At 38.1% G+C, this 24,681-nt stretch overlaps 1 protein-coding gene and 1 non-coding gene across 2 annotated transcripts in view; both read left to right on the forward strand.

Moving 5' to 3' along the window:
• The window catches only part of MALRD1 (MAM and LDL receptor class A domain containing 1), an 844,925-nt gene that overhangs the window by 132,718 nt on the left and 687,526 nt on the right, over positions 1–24,681 (forward strand). The window contains 2 exon segments of the mRNA XM_020966909.2: positions 1,639–1,736; positions 24,101–24,274. Of these exon segments, the coding sequence (XP_020822568.2) occupies positions 1,639–1,736; positions 24,101–24,274 (272 nt within the window).
• Positions 4,461–4,563, forward strand: LOC144455175 (U6 spliceosomal RNA). Its single transcript, XR_013483881.1, has one exon. It is a non-coding gene; the product is annotated as a U6 spliceosomal RNA (small nuclear RNA).

Below are 24,681 nucleotides of genomic sequence, written 5' to 3' on the forward strand. Positions count from 1 at the left end.
CATCAAACCTACCATTTTTAGATGTCCAAGTTTAACATTTCATGGAGTCTTAGAGTTAGAAAGGGCCAGTCTGGATACTGTACATAACTTCAGATAATTACATAACTATAAAAACATAAAATTAAAAAAAACTGTGTTAGATTTAAAACCAAAGAATGAATAACTAAGAATAGTTGGGTATGCGCCCATGGAGTATACATAATTACATATATTACACAGTTTTTATCATGTATATAGGACCATAGGAACCATCAGGCTAAACCTTCTCATTTTGTGTATGGTAAAACTAAGGCAGAGTGAGATTAAGTGATTTGTCCAAAATCTTTCCAATTGTTTAAGGTAGTGTCTGAACTCAATTCTCTCTGACTGCAAGCCTAGTGTGTTTACCCCAAGATTGCCTAGCAGTCTATGTTTTAGAATATAAGCTTCTCGAAGGCAGGGGTAGTTTTTGCTTTTTCTTTGTATCACCAACAATTAGCACAGTTGGTTGGCATCTAGTCAGAACTTAATAAGTACTTATCAACTAATTATTGCCATTTTATCTATTTAGATTCAAAATATGAGATTGATTTGTCTCAATTCATTCTCCATTATTTCTAGATAGTGACCTTGGAATTCTTCTCTTCCTCCCACCTCACTTTCTTCTTTGTTCCCTAGTTAAATAACCTCTTGGTTTTGAGATTTTAAAAAACTACTTTAAGTTTTTATCTATTTATTCTCTAGTATAGCAATGGGTGTTACTGGTTGAATCAGTCTGTGACATTGCGTATCAAATATAACTTGACATTCAGCTCTGAATTCCCTTTCCTTCTGTGTGATTGCATTGACACATACCTATGAAAGTGGCGTTCAGAACATGCTGTTGTTCAGTCACGATGGTCAAATTGCCAAGCTGCACATCAGTGTGCATTTATCAGAGGGCAGGTTCAAGCCTTTGATGTTGTTTTGCAGGGGAAGCTTCCTTGTAAGTTTTCCCTATTCAGTGATGCTAACCCTGACAGCAGCCGAAATATGTTAAGGTTGGAGATGATATAAGATGTTATTCTCTTCTACCTTTGCCTTCAGCGCATCTGCTATAGTCAGAATCCCGAGGCAATTATTTTGCCAAAGTTCAGATTAGATCTTTAATTAAGCTTTCATCCCACTAGCACAGACAACAATGTCAAGCTGGCAGGCCCCAGGAGAAAGGGAGCTTATTTCATTGGTTCGTACCATTCAGAACTTTGTGAAGATGTTTAAAAAATAGAGCTCTCATGGGAATTTCATAAGGGCAAGTTGAATACATAGCAGTGAGCTTAGACACTTAATTCAATTTTGATTTCAGAGTCTATTTACATCACCAGTTGTCAGTGGAAAGCATTCTTTAGGGTTTTCCGATAAAAACTCTTTTTTAAGAGAAAACCAATTAGACTTGATTCATATCAAAATACTCATTCGTAAAATAAAATTTAAAGAAAGAATTTTTGGTTATTTGCAAGGTTTACTGGGGAATGTGTGGAAATGTAATTTATGTCATATCTAAATAATAAAATAAATTGGATATTTGGGAGGATTTAATGTTAGAGGAAAGATTTCCTAATACTAAGTGGATAATGGTGTAGTTTTAAGTATATCTAATACCTCTTTATCTATTTTTAGGATCATTCATTTATTTTGGCGCAGGCCTACACCCTGGTGTGTCTCATCTTGGTGGTCCTTTCCTTACTGGATTACATCCTGCCTCTGCTACCTGCCAGGTACCCAACTCATCTCAATCACTGCTACCAATTCACCAGTTTTAAATTGAAGCCTCTGACACATTCAGCTCATTACTTTATGTTTACATAGTGCTTTGTTCTTTTACAAAATCTTTTCATTTCATTGGATCCTCATAATAATTCAGTGAGTTAGATAATGCAAGTGTAATATTATTCCATTTTACACATGGAGAGACTGAGACTCTGAGGGATTATAATTCATCCTAAAATGACCCAGACAGTGAATAGCAGAACAATGTTTCTCTATCACATCAGTGAGGGATTGCATGATTTTTTTTATGCCCCACCCATCCTGCCATCCTGCCATTTGTCAAAAAATATGCACCCTCTTTTTAGACACTAGAAATTTGGTGCTGGTAATACTAATTGTGTTGGCCTTTTTCCTTTAATTATTTCCCCTTTTTCTGTTCACCCAATAATTTAAAATATGTATATAATGCCAAAACAATAAAATAGTACAGTTAGTTCAGTTGAACAACCAGTGATTTCAGTGTGTTTGTTGGGGGGGGGATCAAAACAATTGTTAAGACAAAATCTTGATAGACCAATGTGAATTGCCTAAATTTTTAACTTTTCCATCAATCAACAAGCATTCATTAAGCTCTATTATATGCCTAATATGGTGCTATGTGCCTGGATACAAAGATAAAAGTGAAAATCCATGGCCTCAATATTACATTCTATGAGGGGAAACAACATATATACATATAGTAATAATAATAATAGTAATAACAGCAATATAATAGAAGTTTGTAATATGTTATACATATATTATTTTATTCTCATCAACCCTGAGAGGTAGGTTTCCCATTTTACCTATGAGGAAACTGAAGTAGAAAGCAATTAAATGACTTGTCTACTGTCACAGAGCTAGTAAGTGTCTGAAGCAGGATTTGAACTCAGGTCTTCCTGACTCCAGAGTCATTGCTCTATGCACAGGCAGCCTCATTTGGGTATACAAAGAAAACTTGCAAAACAGATACAGAACCATACTGGGGCACAGGTAGAGGGAGGAACTAGCAACTGGGGAGACCAAGAAAGGTCTCATATGGAGGGTAGAGGTTGCATTGAATATTGAAAGAAACCAGGGATTCCAGGAGACAGAGACTCATTCAAAGTGGCCAAATTAATAATCACCTCTAATCAGACACACTTTCTCATCTAGTTCCCAGGTTCTACAAACTCCTGAGCTCTCTAGAACAGGGCCAGCCCCCAGTGTTTTGGGGACATTTAATTTACTGGTCAGTAACTTTCTCTCCTTCTCCTTGTCATCACTCAACTTGGCACAAGGTGGTAAAAATCAGAAAACCATCAAGAGATCAATAGTTGTCACTTTCCACCTCATTGCCCAGACTCCAGAGGTTGAAAGGATTCATTCAGACTCCACTAGAGATCAATTGGGCATCAGGAGGGGTTGCAAATCAGATTATTTTCTGGATCCAATGTGGAACAAACTGAAATGGGATTTTCCTCCATTCCCCCATGCCATTTCCCCAGGATGCCTTCCTCTTGACCTTTCTATTCTTATTGCCATGCTTAGGATAGATGATACCTCACCCTCCTTTCTTTTCTACTTCAATCTATTTAACCATTTCTGTGTTAGTCATTGGTAAATTTACCTTTAAATAGCCCTGGACCACTTAACTTATTGTTTAAAGTGCTTCATGAACTGAACATAAGTGCTATTATTATTAGTGCTATTATTATTATTATTATTATTATTATTATTATTATTATTATTATTATTTTATTGTAAATAGGCAGAGACAGCTAGGTGGAAAAGTAGGTAGGGTGCTGAGACTGGAGTCAGGAAGACCTGAGTTCAAATCTAGCCTCAGATGTTTACTAGCTGTGGGACCCTGGAAACATCACTTAACTTTTGTTTACCTCAGTTTCCCCAGCTATAAAATAGAGATGATAATAATAGCACCTGCCTCCCAGAGTCATTGTGAGGATTAAATGAGGTAATTGTAAAGTACTTAGTATAGCACCTGGCTCATAGTAGGTACTTAATAAATGCTTCTTTCTTCCCTCCCTCTTTCTTTCCTTCCTGTCTTTCTTCCTTCTTTCCTCCTCTCCTCCCTCGCTCTCTGATTTCCTTCTTTCCCTCATTCCTCCCTATCTCCCTTTTTCTTTCCTTCCTTCCCTTCCTTCCTTCCTCCCTTCTTTCATAAATACGCATTGGAAGTCTAAACATCTTAAGAGGCATCATAGATGTCAGTGATCCAGAGTACCACTGAAATGGGCTTATTTCCTCTCAAACTTGTTAGCAAACATAAGAGGTCAGTAGAAATGCCTGGGACCTCTTTGAGACAGGATCCCTGAGAAACAATAAGAATCAAATTTTGAAAGAGCTTTCACTTGCTGTGTTCTGGTGGCAATTCATTTATGATCATAGGATCAGAGATTTAGAACTAGAATAGATCTGGGAATTTATCTTGTTCAAGTATCTCAATTTAAAGATGAGGAAACAGCCCCAAAGAAGGAAAAAGAGTTGCCTGTGGTTGCAGAAGTCACAAGTGGAAGAGCTGTGATCCAGACCTCTGACCTCCCATTCCAAATGTAGTGTTGTTTCCATTCCCCGGGGCTGCCTCTCTCAAATCACTAAATTTCAATTGATGCTTAACCATGGTTAATGTATTTGTCACTAGGTTGGACCAAAATGCAGGGCTTAGCCACTGGCATTAAAAAAAAAATTATTAAGTGCTTGCTTTAGCAGCACATGGACTAAATCTGGAATGATACAGAGAAAATGAGCATATCTCCCTAGCAAGAATTATACATAAATGAAATATTCTGTATTTTTCTAGAAGTAGATGTATAATATAACCTGGTGAAGTCAATGGTACACGATGAAGAAAAAAGAACTCTTGGAGTGTCTCAGGAAGAACTATCGGAAAATGGGAAATAGGAAGGAATTGGAACAACAGAAAAGGAAAGGGTAAAGCTCAGTTCAGTGGTGGGAGGGGGTCTCACTGAGTAACACACCCGTAAAGGGAGAGGTACATTTTGTAAGAGGAGATGAGAACCAGACAAAGGTGAAATCTGTAGGAATTTGTGACTCAGGGAGCCTGTTTACTGAAAGGATATTAAACCTGTATGGACTGCTTCCTGCCTCAGGAAAAGAGGACTCAGAATTTCTCAGGACAACTGACATCCAGAAGAGCATCGATCTACTGAAGAGATTTCATGGAAAATGGGGAAGAAAATGATCCTGGGGAGGATAGGGATTAGAAATGGATAACGTGATCAGGGGACACAGAAAAATCTCTATCATAGGACAATACTTCTTTCTTTATCTCCTATAGGAACTGATACTTCAAAGAATAAGCAAAAATTTCTAAGAATAAGACAAAGGAGGGGTAGAGGGAGGAAAGTCTACATGGTGATTAAATTTTACTTAGAGATGGATCTATTCTACGTCACTCCTAACAAGTGGGCGTCTTTGGTTGAAGACTCTCAATAAGGAAGAAATCCATTCCTACCTGCCAGCTATATCCATGGGATCCCCTCAGCTATGCCTCTGCTTCCCCTTCACCCCCAGCTCAGGAAGGTGGTGACAGATCTAAGAAAGACTTGGACGGAAAGAGGGGAATCATGGAATCCTACATTTAGAGCATGAAGGGGGGCAGAGGCCATGTAAACCAATGCCCTTGTTTTAGTGATGATAAGACTGATGCTAGGAAGATGAGAGGATGTCACCTAAAGTCCTACGAGCGAGCAAGTGCTAGAGGTGTGATTTAGACCCAGACCTTTTGTCTCTAGAATCAGTCTTCTTTCCAAGGAGGCTGCAAAAAATATGCTGGCTCTGGAGTCAGAAGAGGTTGTTGTTGTTGTACAACTGTTTCAGTCATGTCCGACTATTAATGACCCCATTTGGGGTTTTCTTGGCCAAGATACTGGGGTGATTTGCCATTTCATTCTCCAACTCATTTTACAGATGAGGAAATTGAGGCAAATAGGGTTAAGTGACTTGCCCAGGGTCATATAGCTGGTAAGTGTCTGAGGCCACATTTGAACTCAGGAAGATGAGTCTTTTGATTCCAGGCCTAGCAACTCAATCCCCTGCACCACTCAGCTGCCCCTGGAGTCAGAGAACCTGGCTTCCAATACCACTTATGATACTCACTTATGGTCAAGTCCCTAAGCCTCTTGATCTAGCTCTGAAATCATGCTCCTATGATCTTTCTATACTTTGCTGAATCCTTCTGGTGAAGGTACCTGCCTGCTGCCTTTTCTTTCTACTAGAAAGATGAAAGATTACATGTATTTACAGTTGGGATAGGGTTAATTGGATTGTGCTGCACTGTTTACTCTCTAGAGGGAAAACAGCAAGTTTTATTGGCTGTCTGGGACAATATTTGAAGACTGGAATTAATTTGATAAATGCTCCTTGATTTAAAATTGTCTAAACATATACGTGTTTGTATATATACACACACACTTATACATATCACATATCACTGTATGCTTATATATCATCTATCACCATATGTTAATATGTCATATATCATATATATATGTATATATATATATATATATATATCACCATATGTTAATACATGTCCCATATTAACATATGGTGATATATGATGTTTTGGAATAAAAGTTCCAGTAAGAAATGAACCATACCCAGGGGTTTCTAGTAATTAGCTTTCCTGGTCAGTCATCCTAATCAGAACATGCTGTTAATAGCTGTCCTTCCTGAACAATAGATACAACTCATTATAAAAAGTTGTAAGGGGCAGAATGATAAGCAAAATAACATCCTTTGATCCAAAGAAAATCTTCATTAGGTAATTACATCATTTTTCCCACAGCAAGCAATGTACAAGCCAATAGAGCTAAGTCTTTTTTGTAAGAATTTTGAAGGTACGTGGACATCTTTTTGAAGGTAGTTTTCCAAGTGCATGGTTTCAGATCATTTTGCAAGGCTTGCCCAAGCTTGAGGTATGGACAGCCCAGACCATCAGTATGCACACTTGTTCTGTAAATAATCAGTACTGAAGATGTAAAACTTCATTTAAAGCTACAGCACTGCTACCACCTTTGGTGTCTGGTGGAGACTTGGCATTTTTCCTTGGAATATCCAGGAGGCATGAGGATTAGGCCTTCTGGCAGCCTGGAGCTAATCATTTTTGGGTGGGACTTAATGCACATTTGCTCATTGTTGTCAATGAACTAGAAAATATGAAATGAGGTGGTTAATAAGTGTATTGTCATTTGTAGAGCTTGACTATTTAGAATACCGTACAAACTGCAGAAGGTTTACCCATAGGAACTTAAATAAAGCAAGGCTGAGGGTATAAAATTAATGGGCTCTTGTATTACTGTGTATTGAGAACAGCTAACAATGATTGGAATTTGATTGAAATGGTGAGTGAAGGAGAAATAATTTTTTTCTTAAAAATAAAATCAATGGGCTCTTTGTAATTGTTTTTGGTACATAACGATGAATTGGCAAAGGAAGGCTGAGAGAAAATCTGCATAAGCAGACTAAGGCATTTTATACTGTCCTATCTTGTTTAATAGGGTTTGGAACCAGAGAACTTGAGGATGCTAAGCATTGGAGAGATAAAGAAATTTGCCCAAGGTCCCATAGCTAGGTAGGGCAAGAATTGGGAAAGAACATATTATCTGTTGTGGTCTTATCACTATACTATTCCACGTCTTAATGATGTTGGTAAGAAAGAATGTAGGTATGAGGATATGTTGATATGTGCTGAAGGAGCAGGGCCAGGATTGCAATGGAAAAAATTGACTAAATTGAAGGAGACAGAGTAGACATATTTATTAAGTATTTATTAAGCACCCACTATATGCCAGGCATTATGCTAAGCACTTTAAACCTATTATCACTTTTTATCTTCACAATAACCTTTTGACACAGGTGCTGTTATTATTCCCATTTTATAGATAAAGAAACTGAGGCAGACCAAGGTTAAATAACTTGCCCAGGGTCATACAGCTAGCAGCTAGTCAGTGTCTGAGGCTGGATTTGAACTCAATTCTTGCATACCTGAACAAGTACAGCACTCTATCTACTGCACTACCTAGCTGTAAGTTAAATGAATGTTATATTATTCATTCTTGTTAAAAGGATTATATACCTTGAATGCTGAATTAATAAATGTAAGGCATTTTGCAAATATAAAATGTTATATAAATATTTACTATGATTATTAATAGTAATAATAATATTGTTTTTGTAAGGTTTACCAGAGTACAGCTATGTACAGCTGATAACAGTCTTTGATGCAGCCTTGATGGTATAAGATTAGATTAATTAAGACCATTGCCTCTTTGAGAAACCATGTCCTTCATACAGTGATGCCCAGTAATGTCAAATATTGAGTCAATAAGGAAGTAAAAATGGAGGCAAAAGCAAATGAGAGGGAGAACGATATACAGTGATAGTACAAAAGTAGCTGAAATCAGGAGGCTCAAAAACACAAGCTGAGTTTTGGGACCCCTTCTACTGTCTTTAGCCAGTCATCCCCAAAGAGCAATGATGTCTATGGCTTAGGCCAATATTCTTATGGCTCCATTCTTTTCTGTGTTCTTTGGTCAAGTTTTTTTTTTTTTTAAAATCAAGAGATCCTTAGGCTCCTTAAAGGGAAAGACCATAGGGCCTTGTGGCTCAAGGATTATTGGGTATTCTCTTCACCTTGTTCTGAGGAAACTTTCTGTGTAGGTCTGGAAACAGGAAATAGTGTTTCTCAATAGAGCAGGAATCTGATTTTTGAGAGAGAGAGAGAGCTATTTCAGTGAAATGGTGGGTGCTGGAGACTGCTTGTAGCGCATATCTGACATGGAAAAATGACTGAGGTGTAGAAAAAAGTAACATTAAAGCAAAATAAAGCAAAACAAAAGAATGGGTAAGAAATTCAACAAGCATGAAGTTGGAAGAAGGCTTTCCAAGAACAGCAGACAGAATGAGCCAGACACAGAAGTAGGAAATTTTAGCAAGTGTAAGTAGGTGAGGGTGTAGAAAGATTCCAGTTGTTCTGGAGTGAGGAATATGTAACAAGATGAATGAGCTGGAAAAGTGAGACCAGATTACAGAGGGCCTTGAATATCAAGCACTGGAATTCAAATTTTTCTCAAGACTCAATAAAGAATGCTGCAATGCTTTGCGTAGAGAGATGGCAAAGGATAGTTCTTAAAGGAGGATTGATTTGTTGGCTTTGTGAAACATGGATTGGAGGTGGAAGAAGGGGACGTGGAGCTTGAGAAAATCTATAAGAAGGCAAATACATTCGTCCAGGTAGGGTAGAATGATGGACTCTGCTTGTATTGGGGCAATAATAATGTTTTAAAGAGGAAACAGATGCCAGAGGTATTGGGAACTGAGAGAAAGAAAAGCCATGTAATGAAAGTGAGAGAGTGAGTAAAAAAGAATACCATTAATAAAAATAAAGTTAAAAGGAAGAACAGGTTTAAGGAAAAAGATAAGCTCAGTTTTTGTCGTGTTGAGTTTAAGGTGTTATCAGGAAATAAGGATTAATAATGACTGTGTCCTTTAAGTGCCTAGAGTTTTTCTTAAGGAATTTAGAAAAAAAAAACAGGGCTAGAGATTCAGAATGGGTAGTCATCTGCATAGATACATAGATATTGGTTTATACATCACACATCACCATATGTTAATATATCACACACAAACACACACATATACATATATATGTATGTATATATACATATTTATATATGTGTGTGCATACACACACACACACACACACACACACACACACATATATATATATATATATACACATCTCACCATAGATTAATACATGCCCTATATTAACCTATGGTGATATATGATGTTTTGGTATAAAAATTCCAGTAAAAAATGAACACGCCTAGGGGCTGAGCATATTTGTCTGTTGCAATGCTGGCCCTGCTCCTTCAGCACATATCAACATATTCTCATACCTACATTCTTTCTTACCAACATCATTAAGACCTGGAATAGTGTAGTGATAAGACCACTACAGATAATTATGTTCTTCTCCCAGTTCTTGACCTACCTAGCTATGGGACCTTGGGCAAATTCCTTTATCTCTCCAGTGCTTAGCATCCTCAAGTTCTGTGGTTCCAAACCCTATTAAACAAGATAGGACCGCATAAAATTCCTTAATCTGCTTATGCATATTTTCTCTCAGCCTTCCTTTGCCAATACATCGTTATGTACCAAAAACAACAGAAGGACAGCTTTGGTTGTTGTTCTTCATTCTCAAAGGGGACTAAAATGACATCACTATGTTGGAGTCGAGGTACAGTGTGTCTGACTGTGGCTGATCAGATCGATATAGGCTCTACCACAGGTCAGATACAAATCGTCCATCTGAACATTTGGAGTGGAGATAGCTCTAAATTTGCACATCTCATGTTTCTTTTGAGCCGCTGCAATTCTGCTTCACTCATGGAGCACAGCACCTTCTTTGATGCAGGCATGCCATGCTGGACAGTTCTTTGTCAGTGTCTTCCGAAGTTCCAAAGTTCTTCAGTGACACCTTGAATGTGTCCTTGTATAGCTTCTTCTGACTGCCATGTGATGCATAGATATAGAAGCCATGGACATAGAATGCATGAGACTGCCAAAGGAGAGGGGAATGACAATAATGGCCTGCTTTTATATAGTGCTTTAAGGTTTGCAAAGCACTTTACAGATATCTTACTCTCAAGACTATGGGAGGTAGGCGCTATTATTTTCCTATCTCACAAATGAGGAAACTAAGGCAGACAACTCAAGTGACCAGCCTAGGATCACAAAGAGATGAGAGCAAAGTGTAGAATTTCTCACTGATAAACTTTCATCATGAGGGAGTGGGAAAAGAAAAGCATCCAATGATGGTAATTTTAAAAAGGACCATTACAGAGGTAGCAGGAAAAGTAGGAGATTGGAGTGTCTTCAGAGTCAAAGGGACAGTGTGTCCAGAATGTCAATACAATGTCAGATACTACACAGAGATCAAGAAGGAGTAGGAGGATGTAAAGAAACTTTTTGCATTTTCTGACTAGATCATTGGCAGCTTTTGAGAGAGCAGTTTCAGTGCAACAGTGGTGATTGCAGTCTTCCTTGGGAGGAAAGAGTAAGATGTGGACCACTTTTACAAAAATTTGAAAGGAATAGGAGAATAGCTAGTTGGAGTAAGAGAGTCAAGGGAAAGGTTTTTCTATGATTGTGGAAACCTGAGCATGTTTTTAGGCAGCTAGACTGCATTACATCGCATGAAAAGACTGCCTTGTACCGCCTCTCACCAAATGCCTTATCATTGTGTCAAGCATTTTTGGCTGGTACATATTGGAATAATCTGACTCCACCACCACCACACACCAACCTCTTTCTACACTTTGTGGAAACGCTGATTTGATCGGTCACTCCCCTTGTCAGCTGCCCTAGCAATGGTGACAATTCGAAGCTGTAATTGGCACCTCTCCACCTCCCAAATATACCAATATCTTGAGAGTGATTTACTAGCTGGACAAGGTCTTGGAGAAGGTTCATATAGAGGAATTAACCTGGGTTTTCTGGGTGGTTAGAAAGAAAGGGAAGCTGGATTCATTCATTTAGAAGGAGTAGCCACTGATGAAAACTGTCCCCATAAAAACTTGGTTTACTTTTCATCTGGCACTATAACTTTGAGCCAATCCCGTTTCTGTTTGATCAGTGTAATATCCAGGAAAACAGAACTCTCACCCATGGAATATGGGGAATATTAGAAAGCCTGGTCATAGGCCTTTTAAGATCATGAATTATTGACAAAAAGTGCAAGTTATTCTTAGAATTAAAACAAAAATCAGGCTATGTTTTTAGAGGAGATTTTAATATTCTGCTTGCTATATTTAAATGGATCATAATAATTAGAATTAGAATTGTATAGTTATGGATGCTATTTACAGGAGAATGTGATAACATCATAGGAATGACAAACTAATTTTTTTTTCAAAATCAGCAGTTTACTGATTTTGGTAAATTTTAATGACCAATGTTTTTTCCTTGGATTTGTATCCTGTAAGGTACACAGCTATACTACTTTACAAATCCATTCTTTTTTTAGAGAAAGAAATGGGTTGGAGGATACCTGACTGATAGCAATACAGGGAGTTATACCTAAAATGGCGAAGAAGGTAGTACTGCTGGGTGCTGCAGGATGAGAAAGAAGCAGAGTGGGGATAAGAAGAAATATGGATGGAGGGGAAGAAGTGGAAGCTAATATCGCTGAAGCACAATTAAGGAAGGTAGAGATTTTTATAAAAGAAAGCAAAATAATAATTTGGGAGAAAAAGATGGAATGGAGACTTTAGACTTCCAGATTTTGTCATTCAGTCATTTCAGTCAGGTCTGATTCTTCATGATCTCATTAGGGGTTTTCTTGGCAAAGATACTGGAGTGTTTTGTTATTTCCTTCTCCAGCCAATTTTACAGATGAGGAAACTGAGGCAAACAGGGTTAAGTGGCTTACCCAAGGTCACACAGCTAATAAGTGTCTGAGGTCAAATTTGAACTCAGATCTTCTGGATTCCAGGCTAAGTGGTCTATCCTCTAGACCACCTAACTGTCCAAACTTCCAAATAACTACTTGCAAAGTGCTGGCATCTCAAACATGACTGGTTTCCCCAATGAATGCTTAATTCCTCTGTTTTTTTGTTGTTGTTGTTTTGTGGCCTTGGGGCTAACAAAGCTTATTCTTTGAAAGCAGAAAGAGAATACAACATCTAAGATTTTCTGATCTTAGGGACTCCTTGCTTCATCCACAAACTAAAATGTGTGGTCTTTAATAACATGAAGTCTCCTCCGTTTTCTGACTTGTACTCACCAACTTAATTGGCTATTTTTGCTTTAAGAGTAAAAGGAGATATTCCTTTTGAAAACAGAGAGATTCTGGAATAAGCAGAGACAATTTAAAGGTTTAAAACATTTTAAGCTTCGGATTTTTCCCTCTAAAATATGATAATAGGTCCACATTTTTAGAAATCATCAAACCACTTGAAGTTCTTGGCTACACACCAAAAGTCAAGGGTCTGTGACAGCAATAGAATGTATTTAAAACTCTGGGGAAATGGGAGCACGCTGCCTTTCTTAGTAGCATTTTGATTAATTTCTTTTTAGTAAGTTGGTCATAGAACTCAGCTCATTTGATCTGAAAGATAATGGGGAAAACATTCTTTAAAACTGATAAGTAAAGAAAGATGTTCTAAATGGTCAGCCTGAAATATTATATACTTCTGATGAAGCATGAAAATAATTAGAAGCACTTTTCAAATGTCACTTTTTTCATCATACCCTATTTAATCAGTTAGTAAAAGGAAGGCTTGCTGCAGGCTTTGCCTTCTCATTTAAAACAACATGAGTTTGCTGTTTTTTATTTTGGTTAATTGAAGGCTATGTGGTTGTGTAAGGGTAAATTGAATTCAAACAATGGTTTGAGTTGGAGGGATACACTGTGTTTTCAATAGAAACAATCTGAGAGGGGCCAAGCAAATTCTCCTGTGTATTAATTAACTCCATCAATAGAGGTTTCATGCCAGTACATCTGCCCCTAGAGGTTGGAGCCAATGGACGCAGTATGGCAGTTGACTAAGCCCCTGTAGAATCAGTCTATGTTTTCTTCTGCTGCCAAGATTGCTTTATCTTTTATCAGAAATGGATGGATGAAACATTCAGAGAACTGGGGTCTCTTCTGATTGGATTGTGGTTTTATAGCTACAATCTCAGCCTCTGTATTTCTCTACTGGGTTTTTATCTCACCATGCCACTTTGTAGATGAGGTCTGGGGAGGAAGTAGATTGAAGTTATTAGTCCACAAAAGTCTTTTAAGTAAAAGGCTTCATTGATTCCAATATGTAAATGGAGAGACTCCCAGAAACTGATATGCCCATTGGCATGCACACTTATGAATTTATAAATGCAAACTGTGCATTAGTTGCCAAACTCATGGAGAGCAGGTCCAATGGTGGTGACATCAGAGGGCCAGGTGGAGCACTCTGGCATGTGTATGTACTGTGAAATCTTGAAAATAGCCTCATTTCAGCGGCTTCATTTAATTCTACAAAGTTTTGATGAATGTTACTTAAGTGAAAAAAAAGTCCCTTGTATCTTGGTAACACCTAGTCTCATCGATTGCAGGACAATCAACACTTCTTTGTCCTGTATGGAAACAACTTCAAATGGGGCAGTCTGGGCAAGGGCAGTAATCAATCCTCCTTTATCTTCAGCTGTTCCTAAGTTAGGGGAGTCTTGCTTATGATCTGCTAACTTTTTAGGTAGAGTGCTCAGTTGAGATAGTCCTGGGTGAGAGAAAGGGAGTATTCTGCAGGCTTTTGATGGAGTTGTCAGCCCACAGTCTATTTGTGTCTTCCATATAAAAGAACGAACACATTCAAATGATTCCTGTTTAATAGAACTAAAAGCCTTACCCTACCAGTTAGAATGTTAACAAGTCATTAATTAAGCATGCATATTGCTTCACTAGAAACATTACTGCATCATTCAGACCATAGTCTCCACTGGGGCAGCTGGGTGGTACAGAGAATAGAGTGCCAGGCCTGGAGTGTCAGGAAAATCTGAGTTCAAATCTAACCTTAGACACTTTCCTAGTTGTGTGATCCTGGGCAAGCCACCTAACCTCTATTTCTTCATTTATAAAATATGGGTGATAATGGCATCTACCTCCCAGAGCTGTTGTAAGGAGTGAGGATTAAATGAGATAGTAATTGAAAAATGTTTAGCACAGTGCCTGGCATACAATAAGCACCATATAAATATGAGTTATTATTAGTGCTACTACTACCTACTGTTACTAGTATTAGTACTAGTACTACGACTACGACTACTACTGCTACTACTACCACTTCTCACATCAGTCAGATCTGACTTTAAACCTTTAATTCTATACATTGATATTGCTACTTATCCAGTCAATTTAGGAATTATTTTATATTTGTCATCAATAAAAATTTGGCTTTCACAGGTTGTCCTAGGGTATGAGGCACATTTCTTCTAGGGTAGCCAGAAACGTTTCCATTCAATTCAACACACATATATTAAGCACCAACAGGATTGTTATGAGTTGCTAAAAAGACAATGTATGTAAAGTACTGGGTACATAGCAATCACTTAATAAAATACAGATTACATGATTGTTTTTGCAAATTTTAGAGAGTTTTAGATAGACGGATCATTAGAAATAGATACACTCATATGTATATTAATACATATATGTATATATGTGTAAATACATGCATATATGTGTGTATATATGTATATATTTACACACATATATTAATATATGCAGTATTGGTATTGAAAAGACAATCCATTGCATTGAGGAGCAGCATGGGATCATTCAAAGCTGTGCCATATCCCAAATGGAATCTAACCTATTCTTTTCCTTCTGTTTAATCCTGGGTCCAACTTGTCATTCTGCAGTGACTCTTCCCAAACTGATTTTATGTGATTTTTATCCATTTACTTTTCCTTGTATGAATTATTAGGCAGTTTGTTATGAACTATCATATATCTCATTGACCAGGCTCTCTAACGTTTTGGAGCTTGATCCAATCACTACATCGTCCCCAAACAAGAACATCTGGAATACTTCACCATTTATAGGGAATTTCTCTTCCACTTGGAATTTTTGCAAGAAATCTTCCGTGACTTTATCTTTCTTGAGTACAGACCTTCTTGGCTTATGCCTTTTTCTCTATTAATAATCAGAGAGCCATTGGATAGAATTGTTTCCAAGGCTTCATTTGACAAGGAATCGTGTCTAATCTTACCATACGCGTGATATGCTTCTCATTGGGGGAAAGCTATTAAGGCTGCATTTTCCCCTACTAAATCAAATTCTTTTTTGGTGATTCACAAAAAATAAACACGAAAACATCTTGTATTCATTTTCTTCATCTTTCAGCCAATTGTGTGATGGTAAAGCTATGGTTTTCTCTGCAGACCTCTCTTCTCTTTGTATATTTCATTCTTATAAAGATTTTGTAGCGATGAATAAGTAAGCACATGAGTCAGTAGTTATTTACTTTCAATACAGAAATTCTTCTGGCCCCATTGTATGGTTGCAAATCTTGGAACATGATGAGCTCGGAGGAGCAAAACTTGTGGAGGACCCAAAGGGCATTAGCTCTTCCATGACAGGCACAAACAGGTCGTGATTTATGGTTACACACTTGTAGGATCATAGAGTTAGAGGTGTAAGGGGACATGAGGACATCTAGTCTAATTCTTTCACTTTACAATTGAGGAGGTAAAGGCCCAGAGATGCTAAGCAATTTGCCCAAGGTTACACAGGTAATATGTGACAGATCCTGAGATTTGAACTCAGTTTCTCTGACTGCAGATCCAATATTCTTTCTTCTGAAGCATATATTTAAGGCATGATTTAAAGGCCATCAATGAGAAATGTATGATCAGAAGAGAAAATGGACAGGTTAGGTGGGCAGTGTGAAAGATAACAAAAAAGTCCAAGTACTCCAGTAATACCCCACAGAGTATGATCTAAGAGAAGGACTGTTAGCATGTTAGTGGAACTTCTATAGAGGAACTATGGGGAAAATTGTGGGAAAAGGATCAACAGAATAAGGAGACACAGAGGGTTCACAATTTGTACAGATGGAAGAAATATTCCCCTTGATGACCTCACAGATACAACAAGCTATTAGCATAGTGCCTGATACATAGTAGGAGTTATATAAATGTTTATTTCCACCCCTACCCATCATGAAAACCTTAAACTAACAGTTCTTACATCCAGGATAAGCACCACAAGAGCACGTCTGGGTTAAGAAGTAAGAAAAATTCAGTTGAAAGAGGCAGAGAAGAGCCCTGACACCTTAGAACATAAGACCTCATTAGGGAGAGATCCTACAACACCCCTATTATGGGGAGATCTAAACCCTGGGACCCCAGGAGGCTGAAGATTTAAAGTATGGATAAGAATAATCTTTCCTTCAATGAAATTGCCATCATCAAGGAAGGAAATATAAAAACATTAATTAGCATTTGGGTAGAGATGATCTATAGATATAATTACCATATACATACATTATCACCTAGCATATGTGTTCAGTCATTTTTCAGTTGTGCATGACTCTTTGTGACCCTTTTGGGGATTTTCTTCACAAATATATTGGAGTAGTTTGTTATTTCCTTCACTGGCTCATTTTACAGATGAAGAACTGAGGCAAACAGGCTTAAATGACTTGCCCAGGGTCACACAGCCAGGAAGTGCCTGAGGCCAGATTTGAACTAAGGAAGATGAATGTTCCTGACTCCAGGCCTGGCACTCTATTGCACCATGTAGCTGCCCAGCGCCTAGCATGGTATCTTATATATAAAGGATGATTAATGTTGAAATGAATGGTATAGAGTAGGTGCTGAATAAATAAATCTTTGTTGCATTCATTTAGACTGGATACTCATAGAAAGTACACAAAGGGCAAAGGGGGAGAGGAGAGGATAAAGGTACAAGGTAGAGGTGTTATGGTTCTACCGTCTTTATATTAATATATTTTTTTTTTAGTGAGGCAGTTGGGCCTAAGTGACTTGCCGAGTCACCCAGCTAGGAAGTATTGTGTCTGAGGCCAGATTTGAATGTAGGTCCTCCTGACTCCAGGGCCAGTGCTCTATGCACTGTGCCACCTAACTGCCCCCATCTTAATATTATTTAGATAATATACTTTATTGAAACAGTATCACTTGAATAGGTTTTGTACTGTGGCACAAAAGTGGCATGACAAGAGGGTGAAGGGAGGCTTCCTAAAGGGTAGAACATCATGACCTATGCAGTTGGTAACACCTTTCTAGAATGTGTTTTTAATCTGACTAGAGCAGAAAGCGTGGGGAAGAAAATGGTTGGAGTGGACATTTTTGAAGTAAAAGAATACTGATGTACTTTGAACCCTTAGTTCCTAGTATATTTTAGCTAAATAAATTTGGGGAAATTTACAATATAGTAATTAGGAAAGTTACCCAGGAAACTTTGTTTGGAATAAATTTTAAGGGGCTAGGACTACTGGTAGCTGGGGAGACTATAGTTCAATTGGTTTCATACTCCATTCCACTTGGGCTCAGATTTCTACATTCATTCACTTAGTCATTAAATTTGTATTTGTGAATATTTACTAGGTAAAGTGCCATGGGAATATTGAAGTGACCAAGACACAGGATCAAAATTTCATAGATTTAGATTTGGAAAGGACCTTCAAAATCATCTAATGCTTTTCTTTTATTTTATATTTGAAGAAAATGAGGTCCACAGAAGTTAATTAACTTTCCCAAAGTCACACAGATATTAAGAGGCGGATAGTGCCTGCCTAAAAGCAATTTGCAGTTTAGTAGTATATATAACTGTATATAACTTTTCATATTTAAAATAGACCATCGTATGTAAAGTGGCACATATGTGTGACAGTAGTACAAACAAGCTTGTACTACCTGTTTTTTTTAATCTAAAAGATATGTTTTTCATGAAATATGAGAATTTTATGAACCCTACAATAAGAAAAAAGTAATTCCTTTCATATTTTTATGCAAATACAGTGAAAATGACAAATTAAATAAAAATTCGAAAATCCTTCCCAATTCAGGCTGGATCCCATTAGTACTTGTTCCTAACACATGATTAAAGTACGGCTGTGTAGTGAATGACCGTTTGACAGTTTGGAATCCAGGTGGGGCTTGCACTTCTCCTGTATGACTCATTTTATAATGTTCGCTATTGCATATGAACGAGCTCGGGACACGTTGTAATTTACAGTAGGAAGCTAGAATTTAATTGTCCTTGGGGAATACTAATTAAATCTGTCCACAATATTTTAATTAAGGTACAACCATTTTGATTCTGGGCTGTTCACGAATATGAAGGTTGAAACTGGCAGTAAAACATGTAAAGCTAAGTGAGTACAAAAGGGCTAGGGCATGCGTTCATTTAGTGTCAAAGAAACAGCTAATGTGAAAACCGAGAGAAAAACTCTCATATAAGATGAAGTGCTAGCCAAGGGCCTTGAACCGGGAGGGATCTGGTTTCATATTTGACTTTGACTTTGTATTATTAGCCCTGGATGAATCACTTATGATCCCCAAGTTTCATTTCCATCGTGGGGTATTTCATGGTGATAACGCTAGTTGTTCTATGTACCTCTCAGGATTGGAAGGAGGAAGGCACTCTGTGAATCTTAAAGTAATATTTTGAAGGGAATTAATATTATCTCTTGAGCTGAAACATTAAGAAAAGGGAACAAGTTTGAGACTGGCAGCTTTCATTGACTCTGAACTGGCTTCCTGCGGGGTTATTAACAGGGGATCTAGAAAAGAACAAAGCTGCAAAAATAAAGGGATAGATGCTTAAGGATGAAGGAAACAATGGAAAAGGATGTGAAAACCCAGAGCACCTGAAATGGATCCCCTCTGTGCCTTTAGAAAAGAGTTCTATTCCTGGCAATCTTTCTTTTTCCAGTTCTGTGTTACTATCCAACTTTAAATTTTGGTGGCCATCTCTTTGTGGGACGATTAGATGCCATTTTACAAATTGAATATGTTGAAATTTTGTCAGCAGAGTATGTTCAGCTATAAAGTTGCAGGAAGACCAGCTACTAGAGAAATGAGAAGCGACTTTGGGAAAGTCACTTAACCCCTCTTGTCCTCAATTTCCTCAACCGTAAAATGAAGAGGTTGAACAAGGTGATGTCCAAGTTCTCTCCCAGATCTAAATCTAGGTCCGTATGATCACAGTGGTATGGCCTATCTCATACTAGCTTATGACTATTGCTCTACCAACTCTCCTGTAACTTTTTCTTCACTATAGAGTCAGTTAGCAGACTTATAGTGGTATTATAACTAATTGATAACTGTTCTTTGTACTGGAGAACTTGGTAACAATATATGGAAGTTAAGAGGGACATGAGATTAAAGTCTCTCTCTAAAAAAAAGGGCTATTACTGTGATAATAAGTTATTGTTAATGACACGACTGTAAGATGAGAAGATGGTCTCTAATATTGGGAGAACATTAGGGAGATGTGTAAGGAATTAGAGTGAGGGAGTGTCTGTGTGTTCTTAGAGGTGGTGCTTAATGTTTTATGTGGACCTGCAAAGATGAACAAATTTTAGGTGGGTTTTCAATGTGTGCTAATCTGTCCCTTAGTGAGCTACATTCTACGTGGAAAATAAAGCAGTAAGATGAAAGCATCGTACAGCTAGGGATGGAAGAAACCTTGGACATCCTCTTGTCCAATCTTGTAATTTTTACAGAAGAGCAGCTTGAGTCCTAGAGAGGATAAGGGCCTGGTCCAAGATCACATAGCTAATAAGCATCAGAGGTATGATTTGAACAGGGAGAGCTTTCTGATTCCAGAAAGAGTGATCTATCTACTCTTAGTGCGTGTCATAGAAACCTAGATTTGGAGCTGGATGGGGCCTTAGAGATGATCGAGTCGAACTCTTCATTTTATAGATGAGGACACTGAAGACCAGAGAGGCTAAATAACAGCCAAAGTCATGCTGAATGTGCCTCAGAGTCATGATTCATAGCCAGGTCCTCAGGCACCAAATCCATCACTTTTTCCAGTGTACCATGTGCTCTCCTGAAAACCTACAATCCTTTGTAACTCGAGGGGCTGCAGTTATATAAGTAGTAAAGAACATAGCATCATATAAGCCTTGTAAGTTCTGTGATGAATAAACCAAATAAAGTGAAAATTGTCCAAATTACAATTCATACAAATGGATGTGACTACGCAGGGTGTCCCAAAAGTCTTAGTGCAATTAAGATTTAACAACTTCAGAAGTAGAAATGCTACAGCCTTACAAATATATCTCTGAAAATGTATCTACATTTCTTTTATACTTATTTAATTGTGTGATTTTTGTATAATGTTTTTAATTTTAAAGTTGACAAGGCAGGACATCCTGTCATTATGCATTTTGTGTGTGTGTGTGACAGTTTCTGGATACCACTTTCTCAAACTGGTGGATCGGCAGGGGAGATCCTCGTACTTGGACACCTCAGTCACCTGATCTATTGCTAGAAGTCTTTTTCTTGTGCAGTTATGCTAAGACTGTCCTGTATGCATCAAAGCTTCCTTCTTTGGAGTATCTTAAGGCTAGGGTTACAAATATAATTCTTTCAGTCACTGAATAGCAATTGATGAGTTTTAGAAAGGTCAAAAATTGACTAGAGGAACAAGGTATTGGTGAATATTAATAAGAAGATAACAATTAAAACTATTACATGTCTTTTCAAATTTTTTAATGTTTGCAGAATTTTTAATTCTGAAGTTATTGAAGGTTAGGACTGTCCTAAGACTTTTGGGACATAGTGTATTTGAGAACTGAAAATTTCTTTTTGAAATATGAAGTTGGAACAGCTTGCTTATCTCCATGCTTGTCTCACAGAGGTATCCACTTCTAGCTGTCTAGTAAACAGTCTATCCATTTCTTTAAAATCATGCCTAAGAACCTGGGTGACAGGCTTCCAGGGAAGAAGAATTCTGGGCCACCTTCACAGGAGCAGAGTAATACCGCAAATGACCATCCTCTTGTAGATTTTCCTGGTAATACACTAAAGTGTCTGTGTACTTCTATTGTGCACTCTCCATCTCTGGTGCTTGTGTTCAGGAAGGGAAACCAATGGGATTTCCCAATTCTTATCCTCCTCCGCTTCAGTATTTGACTTTACAGACCACCTCCTTCATTATTTTTCCTCCTTTACTTCTGTGACCACCTATTCTCCTGGCCTCTCTGCGTTTAACTGGATCCTCTTTCTCTTCCTGTTTCTTCAACAGAGGCATTCTTGGCATTCTTCAAGATAGAGAGCTCCTCTCTCTCTCTCTCTCTCTCTCTCTCTCTCTCTCTCTCTCTCTCTCTCTCTCTCTCTCTCTCTCTCTCTCTCTCTCTCTCTCTCTCTCTCTCTCTCTCTCTCTCTCTCTCTCTCTCTCTCTCTCTCTCTCCCTCTCTCCCTCTCTCCCTCTCTCTCCCTCTCTCCCCCCTCCCTCTCTCCTTTTCATTCTCCCTCTCTTTCATCTCTCCTTTAATGCTCTTGTCTATGGATGACTACAACTCTCACTTCTATGTGGGTGCCTATGACATCTATAATTCAAGTTCCAGCCTTTCTCCTGGACTCCAGGCCCTGCAATTTTAGATACAGAGTAGGTGGAGAGGATAGAACACCTGACTCATAGTCAGAATACCTGTCTTTTGGGTCCTGATTCTGTTATTTACATGGTTTTGAGCAAGTCACATGCTTCACCTGAGCTGAAGTTTCTATGCCCATAAAATGGGCACAGTAGTATTTGCACAACCAACTTTACAGGGCTATTATGAGAAAAGTATTTTATTAACTATAAAGGATTACATAAACTTAAGGGATAGGTACTAGAGCTGTGATTTCACTGTTTTAGGGAATTCCCAGGTAAGATAACTCTATTAATATAGGTCAGCCTCTGTTTCACAATTTAAAGTTTTAGAAAGTTGCCTGGGGAACTCAGAGGTTGTGACCTGCTGATGATCACACAGCCAGCTGATGTTTCAGAGGTAAGACTGGAACACAGGTCTTCCAAGGCTGGATGCCTAACCACTGAGTCAGGCTTCCCCTTAAGCTATGATTGAATGTCAACCGAGTGGGTAACTTATTATCCTGGTGGCATTTTGAATGCAAACTGCCTCAAACCTGCTCTCCATCTTGAGTTCCTTTTTCCTGTTAGTAGAACTTCATTGTTTCCCAATTATTCACGTTCAAAATCTCAGGCAGTCATCTTTGACTCTTCCTTCTCCTTTATCTTTCTTCTACCCAGACTCCTTTCTAAGCCTAGCGGACTTGATGCTGAGTTTTATTGTAATATTTCCATTGAGCGCCCCTCCATAAGGATTTTCTCTTCCCTTCCTTTTCCATTCCCACTGTCTGATACTGCACTATTATTGCAGGCTCTCATTAGCTTTTTCCTGGATCATGGGTATATTCCCCAAAGTGTTTCTCCTGGTGATTGTCCCTCTACTCTTGCCAATCTATGCTTCACACCCCTGTCAGGTTATTCTTTATGTGGTGGATCTCTGACCACTTTAGTCCCTTGCTTATAAACCTTCAATAGCTTCTCATCGCTTATCTACCAGATAAACTTCTCCAGCCTTTTCTCATATGATGTTCCACATGCATTCTATCTTTCATCCTACTCGGGACTATGCAGATTTTCTGTAATTCATTTTCCATCGATGTCTAGCATATATCCCTTCAACATCTCTGCCTATTTCAGTCTCACCTATCCTTCAAGATCCATCTTTTCCTCTCTCTTCTCATCCTTCATCTCTTCCTCTTCTTTCTTTCTTTTCATATTCTTCTTTCTCCTTTTCCTCATCTTCATCTTCCTCCTTTTCCCTATCTTACCAAGTGTTGAAATACAGCGGCCATTCATAGACCAGATACCGCTACTGATCAGCATGGGAGCTTTGATCTGCTGTTTCTAATCCGAGCCAGTTCATTGCTCCTAAGGCACTCTAGTGGCTCCCCCATCCACACACTTCCCATATTGGTATCATATTTAGTATGCATACTGTGTCAGCCTGCTGTGCAGAATTCCTGAGCTCAAAGGATCCACTAGGCTCCGCCTCCCTAATAACAGCCCACATTATGGATGCGGACTACCGTGCTTGGCCCAAATAATATTTCTTCAATGAAGTTCTGACTACTGCTCCAACTGAAAATAACCTATTTTCTTTTCACTTCTGGGAGGCATCTTGATATAGTGTAAAGAGTGCTGGATTTAGAACAAGAGGACCTTGGTTCAAATATCTGTTTGTCAATTATTAGTTATTTGACCTTTGGAAAGTCACTTAATCTCCCTGGATCTCAATTTCCTCATTTGTAAAATGTAGCGGTTGGATTAGATTGCCTCTAATGAAATCCCTTTGAATTCTAAATCTATGATCCATTGAACTCTTAGATAATCTAATCTTATCTATTCTTATCTCTGATTTAATCTATCTTTGTATAGTCTTTGTAGGTATCATAGCCTACCCTGTTTTATAGTTATTTGTGTGCCTCTTACCTATCCAAATGGATGGTAAGCATCCTAGAGTCTCAAATAGGGGCTGTATCTTTTTCATGTTCACATCTCTCATAGCACCTTACACAAAATAGTTGCTTAATAAATGCTTGTTGGTTGAATGAAAGTTTCTCTACTCATCTTTCTTTGAGTGATGCCTGTTCCTTGAGGAAGAGTAAACTGACAAGGCTAAAGTTATACAGATTATTTTATGTCATTAAAACTATGTAAAATATGATTGATACATGTTAATATGACATTTTCTATATTCTCTTAAAATGTTTTCAACAGGTACGGTTTTGGTATCATTTGTCGCAGAATTCACAGCTCTCAGTTTTCACAAGGACGTCCATCGATGGTGAGTTACAGAAGCAAGGTAACCTGCTAGGACTCTCCAAATCTCAGTGGACACAAGCAAATATCCCTGTTTATTCCATATCTGGAGAGTCATTTCTGCCTTTTCAGGTAAGTAGGGAAAAATATCATCAAAGTAGTTTATTTGATGTTGTCATATATGTTAATTGCCAGATTTTGTTGTCAATAGAATTTATTATAGTATCCACTCCTCCCATACATCCATCCCTCCCTTTCTCCATCCATCTATCCATCCATCCATTTTTGCAGCCATACATATGGTACTTTATTATACAGGAACTATGAATGTGTCATATTAAAGTATAGGATGTCAGTGGGGAGCTATTGAAAATTTTTGTACAAGACAGTGACACAGTTTTGACTGTGTGCTGGGAAGATTCATCTGGAAGTGGTGTAAAGGATGATTTGGAGAAAAGCAAGACTTTAGTCAGGGATAACAGGATTTAAAGCAAGACTTCCTTTGATGCTTCATATTACATGAGTTTGATTTGGTGTTC

The sequence above is a fragment of the Phascolarctos cinereus genome, unplaced genomic scaffold (genome assembly GCF_003287225.1).
Source record: "Phascolarctos cinereus isolate Bilbo 61053 unplaced genomic scaffold, phaCin_HiC Scaffold_1;HRSCAF=81, whole genome shotgun sequence".
Classification (NCBI taxonomy): Eukaryota; Metazoa; Chordata; class Mammalia; order Diprotodontia; family Phascolarctidae; genus Phascolarctos; species Phascolarctos cinereus.